We start from the raw sequence: 13,424 nt of genomic DNA, 5'->3' as shown, positions 1-13,424 counted from the left end.
TCTGGTGATTGTGAAGGCCATTTAAGTACAGTGAATTCATTGTCATGTTCAAGAAACCAGTCTGAGATGATTCACGCTTTATGACATGGCACATTATTCTGCTGAAATTAGCCATCAGAAGATGGGTACACTGTGGTCATAAAGTGATGGACATGGTCAGCAACAATACTCCGGTTGGCTGTGGCATTGACATGATGCTCAATTGGTACTAATGGGCCCAAAGTGCTCCAAGAAAATATCCCCCACACCATTACACCACCGCCGCCATCCTGAATTGTTGATACAAGGCAGGACGGATCTATGCTTTCATGCTGACTCTACCATCTGAATGTCACAGCAGAAACTGAGACTCAGACCAAGCAACGTTTTTCCAATCTTCTATTGTCCAATTTTGGTGAGCCTGTTGTGAGCCAATTGTAGCCTCTGTTTCCTGTTCTTAGCTGACATGAGTGGCACCCGGTGTGGTTTTCTGCTGCTGTAGTCCATCCGCCTCAAGATTCAAAGTGTTGTGCATTCAGAGATGCTTCTCTGAATACCTCAGTTGTAACAAGTGGTTATTAGAATTACCTGTTAAAGCCGCACCTAATAAAGTGGCCGGTGAGTGCATAATTCATAATGTTCCATGAACTGCAAATTAGCCTATTATTATGTTTGAAGAATATTTCACATTTTCTTCTTCTTCTTCTTCTTCTTCTTCTTATTATTATTATTATTATTATTATTATTATTATTATTATTATTATTATATTAAAAATTTTGGTCAAATAAATTTGGCCTTGGAGAGTATAAGAAATGTATTTCCAAACAAAACACTAAAAAATAAATCTTACCAACTTCTTAATGATAGCATAGCTCTAATTAAAAGAATGTGACCCTGGACCACAAAACAAGTCATGAGCTTTCATTTTTTGAAATTGAGATTCATAGACAACCTGAAATCTGTAAAATATTTTTTTTTAAATTAAATAAAATAAATAAATAAATAGTAATAGTAATAATAATATTATTATTATTATTATTATTATATAGTTTATTTCTAGGACAATATTTGGCCAATATATACCTATTTGAATATCTGAAAGGGTTCACCGTTAATCAATAATTGAGTTTTAATACATTTACAGTCAGAAATATCTTCATTGAACATGAACTTTACTTAATATTCTAATAATTTTTGGCATAAAAGAGACAAATCAATCATTTTGACCCATACAGATGTATATGGGTATATGGAGAAGTATACAGAAGGACTTTTAATTTTTTTGTAACCTGGGTCAACGCTTCCGGTGAACTGTATGCAGTTACAAAATTGCCACGTTTAAGATCTGTTTTCTTTAAAAATCAACAATCTTCACCGCCTGATTGATATACAATACAAAGTGAGTCTCAGAATGTACAAGCAGCACTGCATTAAACTACATTTTTCCATCCTATGTCTTTAAATGATGAACATTTATTTTACTCTGGTATTTTCAATGGTGTTTCTGCGCTAGCCTGCTGATCCTGACGGGCAGCTTTTCATCTTGTTTCATGCTTGAACAACTAAATAAACGCTAAAATCTTTTTAACTGATATTTTAATTACATTACAACATCGATGCTATAAAAGGAAGCATATAAAATTGAAAAAAAGTCACTAACCGTTCACCGGAAGCTTATCGGTATGGGAAGAAACATTAGCTGTGCATATACCCTATTGCCATTATACACACTCGCGCAACTTAAGGCAGGTTTTGACTTTAATGATCACATATGATGATCATATTAATATTTGACATACAACATTTACATAATACGTCTGTAGCATTTTCCAAACAATCCCAGTTCATGCATGCATGTCTGCGCAAATAGTCTAGCATGCATAATAGCATTTTTAGACAGTATATGGCAGCATTAATTTGAAAAGAAACATTGCATGCCTTTGTATGTACGCATTGAGCAATCATAACTGAACATGTAATATGCATGTAGATCATTTATAACCCAGGCTCATTGGAAATACATGCCTTAACCTGGATTTTGGTAAAAACATACCTAGGATACATTTCATTGAATGTTTCATATGACAAATCCACTAGAGGGCGATGTCTACGGTTTGCCAATTTGAAATACATAAATAGTACTAAAAAGGTATATTTGCTCTACTTTTCAAATACACAACCGTCTTCTTATACATGTTCACAACAAGGCTTGTCGTACAGATCACAAACCAGTGGTTCCCAACCTTTTTTTTTGCCTGTGACCCCCTTTTCCCCCAGAAAATATTGTAAGGCCCTCCTCAACACTATTGCTCATAAGTTAGTAAGCATGACAAATTTTTTTGTTTTCAAACAAACAGTATGTTTATCTAGATATGTTTGTGCAAATAATAGCCTAATGTAAAATATAAAAGCAAAACATTAGTAGTCATTTGTTACTGAAAAACGTAAGTCTTTGGACTTTAAATTGGCCATATATTAGTTGCCATTATTTTTTTTTAAGTTTCTTGTCAGTAGCTGTGAAGTCCCTCATCTCATTTTGGGTGCGTGTCAATTTCATTTGCCTTGCCCTCAAAAAATGCTCTGGGCTTGTCGCGGTATTGGGGACGAGTCGTCTGCAAGGCCCAATCCCAATTCTACCCCTTAGCCCTTCCCCTTACCCCCTTATATATACAGCAGTCACGATTGTCTGATTTCATATGAAGAGATCGCAATGACATCTGATGACGTGTGCAGGTACTGTAGTGCTGTCCCAATTCTTAGGGGTAATTTTGAAGCCTTTCCCCTTCACATCGGTTTTAAGCGCCAAGGGGAACAGGAAGGGGTACAAAAACAGGATTGGGCCCAAATGTCTTATTCATTTGGACAGCCTCATGCTCATCCGTTAGCAAGAACTTCAGGTAACCATCTTGGTATTTCCTGCATTTCGTGTTTCTAGTATTGCTAGCGCTGCGACCTGAAATGTTTGTAAGCTTCCTCACCTGGGTTCAGTGTCGCAAACGTAAGGTATTTGGTTATATTCATAGACACCCTTAAGTGGCTTTGTGGTATTTATTTGGTGTTGTGCAAAAATCATCATTTATTCGTAGAGATTATCGAAAAAATACCACAAAACCACTTAAGGGTGTCTATGAATTATAATCAAATATCTTACGTTTGCGACACCTATTTCGATGTGGTTAATTTTGCTTGGTTGCTCACTTTGTACAATGTTTTACTTGTGAAGCAAATCGCTCAGGTTCGACTCTAGTGAAGTACAGTTCCACAAAAGAATAAAAAGCAATGTAAAATCAAGGTAAATCTATGTAGTCACAGTGCATGTTTATAATATAAATATCATTATTGTGAAAAGGAACATAATTTGTAGGGGTCATACTGCCTCCTAGTGTTAATTTGAACTATTACATGCAGTCAGGATTTAAATGTGACGTTTTTGAGTTTTTGAGAAAGAAAATGTAGGCTGAATGATGGATTTCCAATGAGCCTGTGTTGACTCTTTGACTCTATTTGTGTTGAATTTTCACAAATTTACACTTTGTATTTTACAATAATACTACAATTAAATCAAAATTGCACCTTTAAAGTCATTTTCAAAAATTATGATGCATTTTTAGGCACTCAAAAAATGTCAGTCATAAATAAACAGCCAAACCTGTTTTAAAAATGTAAATAATGACTAATGAAAGAATGTCACAGTGCCATCAACACCAAATAACCACTTGTTTCATCTTTGTATGTGTGCAGATCACAGGTCAAGTACAAAGGAAACTGCTCATAATCTGGATTACTGTGACATCATGGTATTGGGGGAGGAGTTAAGGACGGGGCTAGAGAGTCTGGAAGTGCATCACAGTGCCTTAGTAGGCAAACACCTGGAATATGCCAACTCCAGCACCGGCATGTCCATATATGGTAAGATCAAAAACTCTATTTACTTCTGACTACACACAAATTTTCCCAATACAAACTCCTCAGCTCTGTCTTCATCCACATCTGTTGTAGGTGTGGAATCCATTTCTCACTACACTGAGGTGATCAGACAGGTGCGATATCAGAGCCGTCATGCTGTCGATTCAGTCCGCACCTTCAGACTCACCTGTTCAGAACTCAACGGACGATACACCAGCGATCAGTATACATTACAGGTGAGAAAACAAATGAAGAGATTATTGTATTTGCACTAATCAAGCCTCAGCTTTGATATGATCTCTATCACTGTTTCTCCAAGGTCAACATCCTTCACAATGAGGAAGCCAGAGAACATGTCAATCATTTGATGGCCCCGCCTAAATCTATGCAAATTATTCATCGCGCAGTCACAGAATCTAACAACTATTTCAACTTAGGTGAGTCTAAATCAGTCATAATGTATGCGAATGAATGTGTAATATGTGATTGGCTGCCTCAGAAATTGCATACTTCCATACTATATAGTACGCTAAAAACAGAATGCGAGCCAAGTAGTCTGTCTGACTTAATAGAATTTTAAAAAAAAAACTGTATGCGAGAAGTACCTGGATGACCTACTACTTCCGGCGATATCCTGAAGTGTGCATGATACATGCTACGCTTTCCCATTATGCACCGTGAGAGAATTTATGAATGGGAGTGAAGACCATGATCATGACAAAATGGCGAATTTAGTATGTCCAAGATCCATTCATACTACTAAAATTCACACTGCATAGAACATATTTTTCAAACGATCAATTAGTACATTCAAATCCAGTACCTACTTCGCAGGAAGCAGCCATTTTATTAAATTCACTTTTATTTATTCGTTTGACCTTAACGTTGTTTTAGGCGGACTGCTTAATTTTAGTTTAGTCTAGTCTTTGTGTTGAAGCTGACATTTTAGTTATTATTAGTTTGTCACGTTCATACTCTTTATTATGTATTATGTTCATACTCACTATTATATAGTGAAGTTTTAGTCAACTAAATGTCTGAGCATTCCAGTCTTATTTTAGTAAGAATCATCCATGACTATTATCGTCTAGTTTTGGTCAACGAAAATTCATGAAATTTTAGCCTTGTTTTAGTTGACGAAAACCAATGGCATTTAATCTAGTTTTAATCAATGAAAATTGTATTTTAGTCTCTTTTCAGTCGTGCTTTTAGCAATTTTGCTTACTTCAAAATAACATAACAAAACAAAATGACGTTATTTCATTCAGTCTTGTTTTAGTCCACTAAAATGAAGCCATTTTAGCATAATATTTATTTTGGAAACCACCTTTAGTCTCATTTTTATTTGTCAACAAGATTTCATCATGAATTTAGTTAGTCGTCACATGACCAGAATTTTCATTTGTCACATGATAAAGGATCGTTGACTAAAATATTTCATCGTAGTCTTCAATGAAAGCTACACTACTTGATATTTGCATGAAGTCAAGAAATGCCCAACATTTCTGATGCTCCAAGTGGCTCTCAATGCTTTCTCCATGCCACTTTCAATCCCATAATGCACTGCGTGACAATTTATGCGCAACTTCCATATGAATAAATGAAAAATGCTCGCTACACTTCCAAGTCGCCGTGAGTTTGCACACCGGATGAATTTCCGCATCTGACCACAAAATGGCATCTAAAGCAATCCTATCGGCGTGTGGTTAAAAATAAAATATTATTTAATTAAAGTAACCTTTGTATACATAACGGAAGTCAAAAGTCTTCGTTTCATTACTAATAGACAGCTGATTCAGTGCAAAGAAGTTGAAAATCTAATCCGTCTGAATTCACGCACTCATTTCATTAGCTCCTTTAAGCGGACTACATTAGTGGACTAATGTTAATAGTCCATGAATGAGGGTATGGACCCTTTTTACAGGACTGTTATGATGCATTTAACGGTCATCAGCATCTTAAATCCTTGACATTTTTTAATATATATATATTTTTTAAAAGTATATTTATATGTCTTTATGTATGTATTATATCATCTTTGCATCAAATTACGAAAAACTAATTACTGCTCATGCGAGGTGTTTCTAAAGCAGTGTCTATGGGTCTGAGAGTAAATTTGAGGTTATTCTCTCTTCTGCCGGTCGATAACACTTACATTTTTTTCCCCTTTTCTGAAAGCCTTGATAACACCAAATCGCAGAGTTTTTCCTTTTATTATTTCAGCAAATAGGATTATAAAAAAAAGTTTGTTGTACTCTCCCATTCACTGCGCTCTGTTTACCCAACTATGATGACTTCTGCTACTGAGAAACCCGGAAATATGGGGTCTTCAGGGTGCTGATTTTTAATACAGCACACTCCTATTATTTTGATGCATGTATTGTCTCCTTCTCTAGTTGTGCCTGCTGTTACTACATCAGTGGTTGTGGTGTGTATCGCCGCCCTGCTGGTGGTTCTGCTGGGTGTTTACCAACTCAACCAAACACAAAACAAAGACAGCATCCAAACACACACGCTGGCAGAGGAACAAGTGGACTGTGACGGCTCTTCTCTCTCCATCACTGTCAACCCACTGCAGGTACGACAAACCAGCCACAAAACCAGCCAACATAACACACAATGATGTAAAGAAGCTGCCAAGATGTTGACACCTGTCAAACTGTCAGAGCACACACACAAGTCTCTATGAGAACACAAACTTCTTTTTACAGCTGACAGGACAGAACTGCAGTCACACAATGAGCTGGAGCTTGTTTAAACTGGGCTGTTTCTAGAAAACAGATGTACTAGAGTTACATTCATGGAAACAATTAAGAGATCGCCTGAAAAAAAATCTCAGTTTCTCTTCATTTAATTGGCTTATTTTAGCTATGGGTTTGAGCAAAATGTTAATATTTATTTTATTCTATAAAAGTAAAGGTTTTTAGAGCATTTCTTCCTAATTTCAAATAAGAATTGTGTTATTTAGACAAATTTTCTGGTCAGAAAAAATTAATGGTACATCATGCATTTACTTACATGAACAAACAATGTGCAATACATTACAATACTTATGAATCTTCGTTAACATGAATTACTTAACATTAGTCATTCATTGAGCATGCTTACATGGACACCAAAAATCCACTTTTAATACAATTAAGACAATACTCTGATTAAGAATCTACCATTTAACAGCGATTTATGATTAAAGGTCATAATCGAACCAAGCAGAAATCAGATTATGACGTGAAGTATGCCTATTTTAGCATTCGCATTATTGAAGTGCAGTACAGACGTGTAAACACCACAATCAAACTATTTCCATTGTGTAGGATTTTCGCCTCTTTTTGCTACAGGATAGTCCATACACCCATTTGACATGCGATCGATGAATCAAATTCCATTAAAACAACACTCTTCCAGCAGTTTGTCATGGGGGGCATGCATGAAATGTACCTGAATGAAAGTGAAAGAGCCGAACTGCAGTTAAAGTCTACAAATTAAAAATGAAACGCCCAAAATTACATGAAACTCCAGAGGAAATGTGTGGTGACGCAATGACGTTAATCGAATTATGTGCTATAGCATGTAAAGCAGGATCATGAAAGGAACATTCAAAAAGCAGCTCATGTAAACACCTTAATCATATTATTATTATTGTCTTATTCAGATTAAGGCAAATACTTCAATTACTGATGTCCATGTAAACGTACTCAAATTGTTTATGCAGTGCAACAACCACGACAGTTAACAAGCAAATCGTTGGATTTTAGTTATGCATGTTACTAGCAGTATTAGTATCAGTTGAATAATGCAAGTTATATAGGAAATGTTATTAAAACGTAAGACTCTTCTGATTGTTCATACTTGGTCCATTAGTTTATGTATTTACTGACATAATTGTGGAAACTTAACTCTTTCAATGTAGAGAAAGTTATTCTTAAGACCTTTTATAATTCATTCATTGAGAGTATTTTAGTATTTGTTGGTTTTCTTCACTGTCTATAAAAAATAAGAATGGTCTCTAAGGCATCATTAATTTGTGCTCAAAGATTTTGGGAGTTCCCCTGCGAAGTCTTGCATACTAGTATGAACAGCAGGTGTTGAGGATGACAAATAAAATACTAGGAGACAGTACACACCGCTTAAAGCACCACCATGTGAAGCACCACCATGTCGGAATGAATTGCCCCAAGGGGATTAATAAAGTTTTAAACTAAGCTATAAACTATTACTTTAGTGTTTCAAATGTAAATTATACACTTATATTGATTCATGCTAAAACCTAAATGACAGTGTAGCTGTTTCAGTTTAAATTAAACTTAATTTAATCATTCAATACTGATGTTATTTCATAAAATTTTAAAATAAATATTAAATAAAATATTCTAACACTTTATTTTGCACTAAATAACAGAAGGTGCCATCTTATCAGATTTTTATATCAGTTTAATTGATAAACGCACTACTATATTTATCACTATATTAATTATCTTCCTGCTTTCTTATCTTAAGAATTCTTTAGTAATATGACTTTCATAAACCTTACATTTCAAAATGATTGACATCAGTTAATAATAATAATAATAATAATAATAATAGTGCAGTTTGGATGCTCTGCTGATAAATATCTTATTTTGAAGAAATTTAGCAAGTAAATATAAGACCAGGGGTCCCATTTATAGAATATTGCATAGAAACCATCCTAAATGTGAATGTACACCATAGAATACAGAATAAAATTAATTATTTAATCAATGATTACAGCTTATATGCTTATTTAAAAGTGGTTCAACAGAGTCAATATTGAAGCTAAATATGTTTACTTAGAATTTATATACAGCCGTACACAGACTAAAATAGTCAAGAGTACAACTAGATGAAAATAGTCATGAATAAAGCTGACTAAAATGCTCAACTGAAGCTTGACTAGACTACAAAGACAAACTTGACAAACTAATAAAAATAAAAAAACAAAAAAAAGACAGCTTTACACAAAGATTAAACTAAAATTAGTTTAAAACAGGCCACTAAAAACAACACTACTAGTTACTTGTTTCAAATCTTTAAGCGTATATTTCTTCAGTTGAACACAAAAGATATTTTGAAAAAAGCTGGAAACCCCACTGACTTCCATAGTATTTGCTTTCCCGACTATGGAAGTCAATGTTTACATGTTTTCAGCATTCTTCAAAATATCTTCTTTTGCGTTCAATAGAAGAAACTCAAAGGTTTAAAAATAAGAGGTAGATTAAATAGCAATATTCTCATTTTTGGTGAACTATCCCTTTAATATAAATCACTCTTTACAGGCGTAAACATTAAACAAAGAACTTGAATATTTCATTTTGGTTTGTTCTAGAATTGTCAAGAGCTTCAGTCAGCAGAAGAAGTTACAGAGGAGGAAGAGGAGGATGAAGACTGCGCTATCTCCAGCACTGAATCCGACAGCGATGAGGAGGAAACAGACAGATCTTTCACACATCAACAAACCAAAAAGCAATGGGGAAAAGCAACATTACACTGCTGAAAAAACATCACAATGCTCTACCTGTAGCATTCCAGTCCTGCAATACAAGTTTACAAGCAAACACACACACACACACACACACGCTCAGAAAAGACACGATGCAGTTCTGATCCTTTGTGGTACTGTTTCAGTGTGAGATGATGACAAACTAATAAAAAAAAACATCCCGTCTGATCCCTTTACACTCTGTCTCAACCGCCAGAGGACAATAACAAAAGCAGGAGACAGAAGCAGCGGTGAAACTCTGAACGCTCATAAAAGCAGCCACCGGTTCAGGCTTTTGATAAAAGGGAGTTTCTTTTTCTTTTTTTGAGGCCTCTACGGTGGATCTTGGATTAGATGGGAATTGATCATGCTTACATTAACGTCCTGAATTTTAGAACTTGTTTTGACATGACTCTTCAGTGCTGGCTAGATTAAATACATAATAGTAAGTAATCTATGTTACACATTTAAAACCCTTGTGTGCTTTCGGGGATGTTTTCATCCATTCTGGGGGGATTTTGAGCCTTAATTTGGTCACAACTTTCTCTGCGAGTGATATTTGGTGAGTAATTTTATTTCAACACTTATTTTGGGAAAATGCTTTGATTTTTTTTTTTTAATTGAACAATACACGTCGACTAAACAATTACAATTCGACTACCTTTTGTTATGTTGGTGGTTGTTTTGTCCCCATTGATTATTTATTATAATGGCATTTTTTGATTGCAAAGCCATGATACCATATAATCAAGCAATAATCTTGATTGTTGCTGGTTTTTCCTGTTGGAAAAAGGTCAAATGTGTCATTTTCACTATTGATCATCAGTTGCAGCGCAAAACAATTAGTTTCTGCCTTCTGTACTTTTTTGCACAAGCCTATGTAATGTTATATTGTATTTTTATTTAATTCCATGTCAGGAATATATATATATATATATATATATATATATATATATATATATATATATATATATATATATATATATATATATATATATATTACTACAATACACTACAGTTTCACAATCGTTAACACTTAAGGTATTATTAAACAAAAAGTTGTAAATACTACGGTTTTTACACAGCATAAAACACTTTACTATAGTATTGTTCAAAAACACTAACGTTACCGTATTTATTATAATTGTTCTTCATATGGTAACGTTAGTCTACTACCCAGCACTAAAGAATCTTGTACATTTTCCGTGTAACAGCACCTTTTAATTGTCATTTTCTCTGTGTGACACTGCAGTGTGTTTGTGTGCGAGGTGTTTTTGTAAATGACGGTTTACTCATTATAACGTTCAAATGAACGGGTGTTTATTTGTTCACCTTACCGACTCAAAAGTTGCTCCTTTTTGTGGTCGCCGCTGAACTTTCTGTACCTTGGTTAATAAAAACACTTTTAAGAAATGAGCCGTCTCATTTTTGCACTTTAACAGGCGTAAACGTTTGCTGTACGACAAATAAAACATAGTCAACTGGCACTTGCAGCACTAACGAAAAACACCTGTGACGCCATTAGCAATACACTCAATACAACAGCGCCATCCAGTGGTTAATCATATGTAGCACGTACATATGGTCATACGGCACTGAGGTTTGTTCTCTTTATAAACAAAAAAAAAACTAAAATATTTTGTAGTGAACGCACTTAAACAGTTGTTACCCGTTTTTAACTTTTTTTAACCAAATATCAAATAATAAAATTGTGTTCAGCAGAATTTAGTAACTCGTAAAGTTTTGGAAACACTTGAGGGTGAGTAAATGGTGCATTTTCATTTTTAGGTGTTTGTTTTAGATTGATCAATCCCATTTTGGTATGACTCTACAGCTACTCCAGTAATATGGAGCTTCTTCAGTGTAAATGACGTGTACAGACAGACAAGCTGCAAATATTCACACCCCGGGTCAATTCAGACTTAAAGTTACTGTTATTCAGCAGCACAGAGTGAGTTTCTGAGCAGAGATGACACGAGCTTATCTGAAGAGTAGGGATGCCATTATTACAGATTTTAAATCAGGGTTATTATCAGCATTATTATTCATTCATTGATGTCAAAACACTACTAGTTTAGTAAATGACATGTGATCTCCTTATATATTAAAGTGTTGTTTACTGCTGATCAGTAACTCGATAACACAGCACAGAATAATAATAAAATCAAACAATAGCCTATTTCTCATGGACTTAAAAATAATTGGAAAAGGTTTTTGACATTTAAACATGAGTAATAATTTTACAGAGGAAATAAAAGGACAGAAAATTAAAGAAATCAAAAATAAGAATAAATTAAAAATCAGTGTTTGTCTACTGTAAATCTAAGCATCAAATTAGCCAAGTGTTTCCCTTTCAGAGAGAATAAATGTAGCCAAAGGCTGCTGAAGCTCTGTCTGAGGCACTTGTATGAGCAAAACACACATGTGAACGGCCCTCAGTGTTTACGGGTAAAAAACGACATAGGCGGGTAAATTTGGGCGGTTTTGCAATGGCGTGCCCGCCAGGCCCGGTCTGCCCTTATAAACCTATTATGATCTCCCAAAGAGATAGCCCCCGTTCTTCGCATACAAACGCTTTGAACAGTGTAGAAACGCTTGTGATCTCTCTCCCCGACACGACATCACAACATCCCAAGCACGCCCTCTTCAGCCTCACGACAGGTTATTAGATCTACTGATTATTGGGGGGCGCTTTTTGGTTTTCAGCGGGTTTTCAACAGTTTTTGGGCTGGAATCAGTCAGCTACATCTGGCAACACTGATGGCCCTTAGTTAATCGCCTCAGCCATAGTTAATCCAGTGAGTGTGTGTATTCACCTCGGTGTACAAGCATTAAGCTAGCATACAGTTGGTCTAACTTTGTTTAGTAAAACTCATTCATTCATTTTCATCCGCTTTTCCAGGTGGCAGCAGTCTTACAAGAGAACCACAGACTTTCCTCTCCTCAGACAATTCCTCCAGTGAGGCATTTCCAGGCCAGTCGATCCACCTCAGCTGACTTCGCTGGATGTGGAGGAGCAGCAGCTCTACTCCGAGCTCCTCCCAGGTAACAGAGCTCCACACCCTATCAATGCGCGCTGCCATCCTACAAAGGAAACTCATTTCGGCCGCTTGTATCCGAGATTTTGCTGTAGAACATCTTTGCTTTAAAAGTGTATTTTTCCACGTTATTTATTGCGATGGTTTTCTGTGAATTGATACTTTATTGATAGTGTTTCATCACCTCAGTATCCTAATTAAACATGTAACCATTACATGTAGACTGCAGGTACAAGGGAAGTATACAAGACGTTTAATGATCATTGTACTCCGGTAGCCATGCCATTGACTTCTATAGTATTTTCACCCTATTACTATAGTGACTGGCTAGTAATTTTCTAACACTCTTCAAAATAGCTTATTCTGTTTTCATTTGTAAATTAAGTGTTGGAATCACTTTATGGGGTGGATTAATTAAAGTTGAATTTACTCACCAGCATCTCCTGTTTTGACCAGCAGGAGTCACCAACGTGTAGCGTGTCCGGAGATTCGAAACACTATAATGAATCATTTTGAATCAATTGATTCAGACATGCAGTTCAAAGAATCTTGAGAGAAAACAAAGATTGAAGAACAGAAACTATAAAAGGAATAAACATTTCTGAGCGAAAGCACAGAGAATATCTCCAGTGGTGGAAAGAGTACCGAAAAACCATACTCTGGTAAAAGTACTATTACTTAGCCAAAAATGTAGTGGAAGAAGAGTAAAAGTATCTGTCTTAAATATTAATCGAAACATAAACATAAAATTCTATAGTGCATTTAGTAATTACGATTATTTGATGATTTCAGTCATCATACAGTCAACATTCGCCATTCTCTCATCAGTGACATGCAGTCTAAACAATCATTTGCGCGTAAAGATTTTGGACACTTTCCAAACGTCTTGCAATTGTCCATTATGATACAAATGTATAATTTGATTGGACGGGAGTCACATGACTGATTTTTCTACTAAATAATAAAACTAAAACAGTGGAGTAAAAATACAGATGCAACACAA

At 35.3% G+C, this 13,424-nt stretch overlaps 1 protein-coding gene across 1 annotated transcript in view; it reads left to right on the top strand.

Annotated features, from left to right (window-relative positions):
- The window catches only part of clstn2b (calsyntenin 2b), a gene marked incomplete at its 5' end in the record, with an annotated part of 106,412 nt that extends 96,158 nt beyond the window's left edge, over window positions 1–10,254 (top strand). The window contains 5 exons of the mRNA XM_056473731.1: window positions 3,722–3,889; window positions 3,980–4,122; window positions 4,206–4,323; window positions 6,283–6,464; window positions 9,231–10,254. Of these exons, the coding sequence (XP_056329706.1) occupies window positions 3,722–3,889; window positions 3,980–4,122; window positions 4,206–4,323; window positions 6,283–6,464; window positions 9,231–9,398 (779 nt within the window). The remainder of the gene's footprint in view (window positions 1–3,721; window positions 3,890–3,979; window positions 4,123–4,205; window positions 4,324–6,282; window positions 6,465–9,230) is intronic.
- Between the last annotated feature and the right edge of the window lie 3,170 nt (window positions 10,255–13,424).

The sequence above is a fragment of the Danio aesculapii genome, chromosome 15 (genome assembly GCF_903798145.1).
Source record: "Danio aesculapii chromosome 15, fDanAes4.1, whole genome shotgun sequence".
Lineage (NCBI taxonomy): Eukaryota > Metazoa > Chordata > Actinopteri > Cypriniformes > Danionidae > Danio > Danio aesculapii.
The sequence above is the reverse complement of the archived record's forward strand: the minus strand, read 5'-3'. Positions and strand labels throughout refer to the sequence as shown.